This window comes from Alligator sinensis, unplaced genomic scaffold (genome assembly GCF_000455745.1).
Source record: "Alligator sinensis unplaced genomic scaffold, ASM45574v1 scaffold147_1, whole genome shotgun sequence".
NCBI classification, from domain to species: Eukaryota; Metazoa; Chordata; order Crocodylia; family Alligatoridae; genus Alligator; species Alligator sinensis.
Window position 1 is genome coordinate 1,649,086 of NW_005841847.1, and position 9,964 is coordinate 1,659,049.

The following is a 9,964-nucleotide window of genomic DNA, read 5'->3' on the forward strand; positions in this document are numbered from 1 at the left end:
ACCAAAACGCTGGCTTGCATCCATAGATGCTTCTCAAGCAAATCCCAGGACGTCATTCTCCCCCTGTACTCGGCCTTAGTGAGGCCGCAGCTGGAGTACTGCGTCCAGTTTTGGGCTCCACAATTCAAAAAGGATGTGGAGAAGCTTGAGAGAGTCCAGAGAAGAGCCACGCGCATGATCAGAGGTCAGGGAAGTAGACCCTACGATGACAGGCTGAGAGCCCTGGGGCTCTCTAGCCTGAAAAAGCGCAGGCTCAGGGGTGATCTGATGGCCACCTACAAGTTTATCAGGGGTGACCACCAGCATCTGGGGGAACGTTTGTTCACCAGAGCGCCCCAAGGGATGACGAGGTCGAATGGTCACAAACCACTTCAAGATCGTTTCAGGCTGGACATAAGGAAGAATTTCTTTACTGTCCGAGCCCCCAAGGTCTGGAACAGCCTGCCACCGGAGGTGGTTCAAGCACCTTCATTGAACACCTTCAAGATGAAACTGGATGCTTATCTTGCTGGGATCCTATGACCCCAGCTGACTTCCTGCCCTTTGGGCGGGGGGCTGGACTCGATGATCTTCCTAGGTCCCTTCCAGCCCTGATGTCTATGAAATCTATGTCTATGAAATCTATGGGTGCTCAAGTGATGCCATGTGGGTCAGGGTCACACCTAGGAGTGGGTACAGGTGTTGCCTTGGGATTAGCACCACCCCCCTGAGCAGTAGAGCTTGGGTGGGTAAATAGATCATTCCCTGGAGCAAGAGTTGTTGGGTGGGCAGGGCTGGGAGTGGTACATTCTGGAATACTGGAGGAGCACAAATTACTCCTATTATCTCTATAGAGCAGGTTGATGGTAACTGAACATAATACAATCTATAGATACTCATTACCCAAAAAGTTGTGTTTGCTATGATACAAGCACACTTAACATGTTATCTGCTGCTTGATCACATGGACACTAAAATTTTAAATGCATTTAACACACGTAAGTGGCATGTGCAATATTGTTCTTTATCTTCCTGGCAGCTCTCCACGCCTCTGTCACTATTGCATTTGCCATCAGAGGCTGATAAGATAGCCCACTCTCCTGGTTTGGAGCAACAGGACCGATTCAGTCTCTGCACTGGGACTCTCTACTTTCAAACTTTAACAACACTCTAGATGTTAGGTTACAGAATAAATGTTGTAGTTTAGATTAGAGAATAAATATTGTAAAGCCAGAGTGAGAGCAATGTCTGCAAGATTAGCCATTCTTACAAGAATGAGTGCTTATCCAAGTTGAAATACAGAATTTTTTGAGGTTCACTTACTGCTAGATTATATGTACCACCAGGTTAGGATTCTCATCATCTGTAGTTCTTTCTCTATAGATGAGACTTACTGAGTTCCTTGGTCTTTCAAACAGAAGTAATTGTGGAGCAACAGTCAATGTGCATTTAAAAAACAGGATTTCAATAAATAATGTGTAAAGTTTAAAAAAGTAACTTTGGTACTCAGAAGTCTAAGTCCCAAGGGTAATTTATACATATGTCATAGTATCATGTACTGCATTTTAAGCAAATACCATTTTAAGCAAATACCATGGTCCCCACCATGCTTGTGAAGTGCCCCGCTTCAATTATTTTGTCTTTACAACTGAGCAAATAGTGACATTTAGATTTTTTTTACAAATGTCAGTCTCTGTTATTTTGAATATATATATATATATATATATGTTATAATTAAATTTATCCTGATTACTTTTGTTTTTAGTGCCAGCAGGTGAAGAAAGAATATCTTTTTTCTATGATTTAGTTTCTTCAAAGTTGGCAAACTGAATAGGAGTTGAAAAAGCAGAAATGCATATTTCCTTCTTCCAGTGCCTTGTTAACAATCCAACAAAGGTTTATTTTCAAATAAAGTGTGATGGCTCCAATAGGAGAGGCGGTGAGAAACCCGTCCCAATGGCTTGGTGGTTAGGGTACTTACCAAGATGAGGGAGATGGCAAAGCAGAAGCTTAATCATGGATTTCCCACATCTGAGGGGAGTACTTTAAGCACTAGGCTATTTCAGAGTGAGTCTTCCTCATTTCTTCTTTCTAAAGATGATGGTTTTGTTCTGGTGCAGACAGGTAATATTTTTTAAATCTTTAATTGGTTATGGGATTGAAAAACCACTGCTACTAAGTCCGGAATTCTAGAATTCCTTTTGAAACTGAAACTAAGGTTCCATGGGTATGTTAGAAAAATGTATGAAATCTTAAAAAGTCTTTAGATGAGGTTCATAGTCCTTCACAGCAATGTATCTGCCACACAGAGGAAGAAGAAATAAAGGAATATTACAAAAAAAGAAAACATGGTGTGGTAAAAACAATTTATTGTCATAAGCATGGAACGGTAACGTTGCTTACATCTCAAACTATTGATAAATCTTCTATATACCACTGAAACATGCCAGCATATATTCTGTATGTATGCCTCACATTTTAAAAGAACTAATTCAGAAATGTTTTAGAGCTATTTAAAATGTTATTGATACTGTGTTTCATTTTCCTTCTTCCTATAAAGCCAAAATACTTTAGTTGCTCTAAGCAGAACTGTAAAGACCTCAGAGAGAAAAATACATAGCTATAAATTTTAGAAACCTCTAACAATTACACTATAATACTTCTGGCTACTTGCAGACATTAAAAAAAAGAACAAAAACAGCATTTAACTGTTCACTCCTGCCCTGCACCCAGAACATGCCCAAAAGAGGCAGTGTGTTAGTTGGACCCGGCTCGCTCAACATCTGTATAGATTGGGCGCTTTAGTGGGCCTTTTTTGGTGCTTTATCTAATAGCTGGTTGAATCAGCTTTAGATAAAAGTGCGAAAAAGCCCTGCTGAAGCGCCCAACCTATACAGATGCTGCAGAGCTAGGTAAAAGTAATGCACTGCTTCTCCCGGTAAAGTGCAGTTTGGGGGGGGGGGGGGGGGTTACATTTGCAAGCACCTTTCATGTCCACAGTAACATTGCAGTTTTAAGTTCTAGTATCTGGGAGCCTTCCAAAAGTTTCCTGGCCTAAAAGACCATGAAATATCAGATTTTTAATTTCTCACCTATTCAGGGTTAAATGACACTTACCCTAGCCTCTTAACAAATTACATTCTGGAGGCTGATTCTGCAATTGGTATGGGTGGTGGCCAAGTGGGTAAAGGCAAGGCTATGTTTAGTATATAGTTCACTACCACTACATATGTTCTTTGAGCTGATGTGTATGTTTAAAATATGTAATACTGCTGTAAGGATAGCACTTTCCTAACAAGGCTTTCCAGCTAGTAAGAGAGAAACTTTTCTCATTTTTGATAACTCTGTTATGACCGCTTGCTTGCTGCTGGTGATGGGATTTATTCTGAATTTGCTTCACTCCTGACACTTTATATCTGTTTATTTTTTTTAAACTGTGCCACCTAGTTACCCCCTCTTTTCTAATAAGCGAAAAGAAAATAGTTGAAGGGTTCATTGTTCTAAAGTACTAATGGCACACTGGGTAGGTGGGGGCCTTTTTTGTATCTTCTAGTATCTTTCATGTTAGAAGAATCAGCTGTTGTTGTGTGCCCTCTTGAATTTTGTTTCCTGTTACTTGTGCACTGTACCTTTTTTCTCTCTTTAATCTCGCTAACCATTATACTTAATTATGTAATTACACCTTTAAAAGGGGAAAGCACTTTAGGCTGATACTGGCTGCACTTAGGCATACAGTAAATAGGCTATGTAAATTGCACTTTGGATGATAGTGTTAGAGAAAAGGGAGGAGGGGGAATGCCTGTAGCACATTCAGTTACAAAAAGGAAATACATACACTCCTTCAGTACAATGTTTGCTAATACTCTTGGCACTAAAGTGTACAATAAATAGGAAGGTACCATGAGTCAGGAGTGAAATAAAAGCCAAGAGCAAAAATATTTTTTTTTGCTGGTAGTGAAGTACAGTATGTGTAGACACAATATAATAGCCCCACTGGTAAAAATAATCCTTATTATAACATCCTATGTTTCGTAAGAGCAGCTTAATCTAATTTTTGAAGTTATGCAGGCATAAAGTTTGCCTCAGGTTTGAGAAGAGCTTAGCTCCACCAGTGTCTGGCCATAATCCAGAGCTAAAAGCAATGCACCGTATGGTGATCATTATCTTTAAGCATTGAGCTAAGTTGGCTTCGCTGGGGAGGGAAGTATTTATTTCCTGTCTCTGGAAGATATGTCAGTGGTTTAACAGTGCTCTACTTCCTCCACCGTTCTTCTCCCAACTTTCAGAAATCCAGGTGGGCTCTGGAGACTGAAGCATGAGGCCTAGAGAAGTTTAAAAGGAATAAGCAAGTAGGGATATGGTTCAGTCAACCATTTTCACTCAGGTTAAATTAGAACTCAACTGTTTAAGCAAAACTCAGATTGAAAATATTTACATTTAATACGGCTTGTATCTTGTCATTGTTTGGTTTCTTCTTTTCCTTAGCCAAAGAAGCATGAGGAAGAGGATGGCACAACAGACACTGCAACTTCATCATCCAACAACCATGAGAAAGACAGTGGAGTGGGGCCCACAGATGAGAGTCTACGTAATGATGAGAGCTCGGAGCAGGAGAATGCACCTGAGGAGCAGAGCACTGCTGCCCTACAAAGCAAGCGGGAGCTGGGCCAGAGCCAAGATACTTTAGGAAGTGTTGAACTCCAGTGCAATGAAAGCTTTGTGTCTGGGGAATATATTGAATCAGATTTTGTTAGAAACCAAGATGAGGACTGTGAAAGGTTTCGGCAACTCCTGGAACTCAAATGCAAGATTAGAAACCATGGTGAATATGACCTATATTACTCAAGCAGTACAATAGAGTGTAACAGAAAGGAACAAGATGGGGTAGAGCATGAGCTACAGTTACTCAATGAGGAATTGAGGAATATTGAACTCGAGTGTCAGAACATTATGCAGGCTCACAGGCTTCAAAAGGGGAGGGATGAGGATGGAGATATTTGGGCCTTACATGATGGAGGATTCAGGAATTATAACACCAGCATAGATGTACAAAGAGGTAAACTGGATGATATCATAGAGCACCCTGAGAAATCTGACAAAGATAGCTCCAGTGCTTACAACACAGCAGAAAGCTGCAGGAGCACTCCACTGACTGTTGACCGATCTCCTGATAGCTCACTCCAGAGAATGATCAGCATCACCAATAGGAAAAACCTGAGAAGTACAATTGTAGCTAACCAGTTGTCTTCTGGACAGAGTAGCAGAGAGGCAACCCCAACCAAAACTACTGAGCAAAGCAGTACTGTTGAAGATAAGGTAATGGTTTCAGAAAGCGGCAAATTCACAGACCAGGAGAAGCAAAGCACTGAGCACATTCCTTACCTATCTCCATATCACAGTTCATCATACAGATATGGGAATATACCTGCACACGCAAAACATTATCAAAGCTATATGCAGCTGATCCAACAGAAATCTGCTGTAGAGTATGCCCAAAGTCAGCTCAGCCTAGTGAGCATGTGCAAAGATTCATCGAAGTGTACAGAACCGAAGATGGAATGGAAAGTGAAAATAAGAAGTGATGGAACAAGATATATCACAAAGAGACCAGTACGAGACAGAATCCTGAAGGAACGTGCCTTAAAAATTAAAGAGGAGCGCAGCGGAATGACAACGGATGATGATACAATGAGTGAAATGAAAATGGGACGTTACTGGAGCAAAGAGGAGCGGAAGCAGCATTTGGTGAGAGCCAAGGAGCAGAGGCGGCGGCGAGAGTTCATGATGCGGAGCAGGTTAGAGTGTCTTAAGGAAAGTCCACAAAGTGGCAGCGAGGGCAAAAAAGAAATTAACATTATTGAACTCAGTCACAAAAAGATGATGAAAAAGAGGAACAAGAAAATTTTGGACAACTGGATGACAATCCAAGAACTAATGACACATGGTGCTAAGTCTCCAGATGGCACAAGAGTGCATAATGCCTTTCTATCAGTTACTACTGTATGAACACAACTGTTTCAAAGAGTATACTACCAGTTTAGGTAGAGTCTGATTGCCTCGTTCAATGTGGCATTTTTATATATTTTGTGACTGTTTATAGTTTGGCCTTTTTTGTAAGCAAAATAACTTGGTAATTTTCATTTGTTTTTCATATAATGGTACCTTCCTTAGCGGGCAATCTTTCTTTACCATGCAATATATTCATAATATTCATTTGTATAAAAAAAAGAAAAGTAAACAAAAAAATGGAGGAGCCACTCAATTTCTTACTTTAATGTATGTATTGTAAGTTAAGATCTGGATTTATTTCTATAGTTTTCTTTTTTCTACTTTAGTAAAAATCCAATACCAAAACAAAATGTTTTATACAGTATCCTTGCTTCTTGGCATAACAAGTTGTTAAACTTTTACATGTTAAATTGCATCTGTTAATAAGTCATGTCCTACATCCCCTCATACGGATCAGAATGACCTTTTCCACCAACACACTGTACAGAACATTTAACCTGTAAATTGCAATTGTATTTGTCCAAGTAAATGTAGGTGGGCAATTCTCCTGTGGTATGTAGTGGCATTCTTCATGTAGCTAGGTAATATGTGATAATTGTGAAGATGAAAGAGAAATAAATTATTGCTTATCTTTAAGGGGAAAAAAATATCAAGAGTTCCTTGAGTTTAATTGATTACTTTATTTCCACATGTAATTTTTTTAAATGAAGAATTAAAGGACACAGTGCACTAATCAGTATTTCCTATGAAGCAGATACAGCTTTTTCCTAACATTATTTTCTTATAAACTTTATTCAGTAGACCTAGTCTTGCTTTTCTTCCTCATACAAAACTTCAGGAGGTTTGCTTAGTAAGAAAACAGAGTATACCTATAAGAACACACATAAGAGCCCAAGTTATTACTACTTTCCCCCATGATGTTGTTTTTGTTATTGTTATTGTTGTTAATTAAACAAGTACAATCAGTGTGTTCCGATCTTTCAAACAAGTAAGTCATAACTGCTCATCAAACATACTTTCTCTGGCTTCTTTACCCTAGGGCAGGGTGTCAAACTCATCTGGTGATGAGTGGCATGGGGCCAGTCCATGGGCCAGTTGGGACTCATAGATCAGCCTTGCAGTCTAGTTCTGGAGTGGGCGCTACATGCAGCACGGTCCTGCTGCAGTCACTCCAGAGCTGTGCAGTATGCCCCCAAAGCCACCACTGCTGCAGAGCGGCTCTATATAGCCTTGATGCCCAGGCCACCTCAAGGCTGCACAACACGGCCCTGGAGCCACTGCCACTACCACTGCCATGGGGCTGTGCAGCACAATGCCAGAGCTGCTGCAGGGCTGTACAGCATGGCTGCCGCTCGCATACAGCATGACCCCAGTGTGCCACTCACCCAAAAGGAAGTACTAAAGAATGGTGCTATAGCAACATTGCCATACAGCAACGTGTAGACATACCCTTAGAATCTAAGTCCTATATCCACACCTGCCTAAGTCATTTGGAAACATCAGTTGAACTTTGGTTCTGAAATAATTCAGGTGTTCTTCAAAACAGGATTTAGGCATGTCATCTAATTAGGGTTAGATTTTTCAACATATATATGTCACTAAAGATTCATCTTGTAGAATTTCAAAGATTATCTGGACTCCTAACTCCCACTTATATCAACAACTGATTATAGATTATCAGTTCTGGAAATCCCACTAGGTATCTGCAAATTAGATTATACCTTTAGATGCCTAAACCCTTTTAAAATCTGTCCCTTAAGCAATTTTAATGGTACTCCTTGTTGTTTAATGATTTACTCCAATAATCAGAAAAATAAATACTTATCATAGCAATCTATGTATCATACAAGGATTTTTTTTTCTGAAATATAAAACGTTGCTAACATGTACCTGTTCATATATACTGAGAATTTTTTCCAGTTTTCTATATTAAATTCATAGATTACTATATTTTCAGCCCAGGAGAGACCATTAATACTTCTACTGTAGCCTACTGTTTAACAATGATCAGAGAACTTCATCAAGTCTATAGTCAGCCCAGTAAGTTGAGCTTGACAGAAACACAATTTTTCAGAAACACATCCAGTGTTCATTTTAGTATATCAAAATATGGAGAAGTCATTGTTTCCTTTGAGCAGATTATTCCAGTGATATGTCACCCTCACTCTTAAAAAAGTATCCCTGTTTCCAGTTAGAATTTATTTGATTTAAAATTCCAGCCACTGATCCTTGTTATGCCTTTCTGTTAGGTTTTTAGCACCCAATATTTTTCTCCCCATAACCAAGTCAATGATTCAGGGCAATAGTTCCCTAAAACTGAGGAAATCCTATTTCAATCAATAATTAGAATAGAAATCTGGTGAATTTTAATGTGATTTAATATCAATATTTAATCACTGAGAGAAAATGAGGAAAATCTGAAAAGGTTTGCGTAACTTGACTTATTAGATAAGACATAGGAAAATCTGACAGTTTTTATACTAATATTGCCCATTCAGAGAAGCAAATAAGTAATGTTTATGCAGAATAATGTATTAAGAATTTTTAAGTGAAGAGAAATGGACCAAAATCAGTTGAGATAAAATGGAAAGCTAAGGTGTTGTTCAGCAATATTTGATTCTTGAAGAGAAAAGCAGCAAGATCAGAAAGGATTATATTGTCATATTAGAGAATTACACAGAACAGCATGAAAACTGGTTGAGATTTATATCAATATTAGCTGCAAATCTACATTAAAAACATTATTAGGGTCGCAAAGTCCAGCACTAGGCTTAGACAAAAGTGCCCAGGTAATACTGATTCTGTTGGTAGAGTCAATATCACACACTGCCATGTTTATTTGCCCTTGGAACCCTGGCTCATTTACTCCTTTCAGATAGGACATATATGCCGGTGCAAACACAGGGCACCTCACAAATTGTCCTGTAAGGAAGAGAAGAGAGATAGATGGATTAGATTTGAAAATGTATAACCAATCTCCCCTCCTACAAGCACACCTCCCCTTTTATCTATTACCCTCTTCAGATTCCCTTCACTTCTTTTCCTTCCATTTCTGTCTTGTTTTCCACCCACTCTTCCTAAACATCCATTCCAAAATACATGGAAGAAGCCTCACTAGGGCCTGTTCATGGTTCCCTAAGTCCCTCTTCTAGTTTCCTCTCTGCAGTATAATTAATTTAGATTATTGACTAACTTCTTTTTTGTACAGGTCTTTGAAGGGCGAAAGAAAAGTGTATGTGTGTGAGGGGGTGGGGGTTAATTAAATATTTTGATAGTATTTAGTGAGCCAGCAAAGCTAAATTCTAACTTTAAATCATAGACTGACCGTGAAGAGGCATAACATGATTTCGGGCTGTCATTAGGAGGTCCAGTTGCTGCCCTATTGGACTCACTCTGTCTCCATAAAAATCTGAACTCTATTTTTTCCCTCCATATTAACAATTCTTGTCCAATGAGATGAAAGACTGACATTACTCATGAACTTTTCTTTAAGCGAAAAATGTCATAATTTTTAATGATTAAAATACATGTCTGCATGAAGCGACGTTAAAATGTAAAGAAAATATTTGTCATGTTGTCACAGACTTTTTTGTTAGTAAAAAACAATTTTCTTCTGGAAAGGAACCTAAATAAAAATGCCTTTTAACTAAAAAGATGCCAAATCATGGGATTTTTTTTTTTGAATATCCAAATCCAGCCACTCAACCTTATTGGGAAGGAGTATCACATGCCCTCTAACATCCCTCAACTGCCTAATGAGAAATATTGGCCACGGGTATGGGGAAAACTTGTAGGATCCTTGGGACTTTTTAAAAAATGAGAAGCTTCCTACATAGACAATAATAATTTCTTACCAAAATATCTTATGTACATAGATGATAAAATATATGTAACTTTTTTCTTACTCTGGAAGAGTATGGACAAATAATCAACTTGCTGTGAGTTAACAGAGAGAAGGTGCTCACTGTAGAGTTGC

At 38.9% G+C, this 9,964-nt stretch overlaps 1 protein-coding gene across 1 annotated transcript in view; it reads left to right on the forward strand.

Annotated features, from left to right (window-relative positions):
- Positions 1-6,586, forward strand: part of PDZRN4 (PDZ domain containing ring finger 4) — a 392,096-nt gene extending 385,510 nt beyond the window's left edge. Inside the window, exon 10 of the mRNA XM_014521705.2 lies at positions 4,465-6,586. Coding sequence (XP_014377191.1) covers positions 4,465-5,985 — 1,521 coding nt within the window. The 3' untranslated portion in view covers positions 5,986-6,586. The remainder of the gene's footprint in view (positions 1-4,464) is intronic.
- The last annotated feature ends 3,378 nt before the right edge of the window (positions 6,587-9,964 follow it).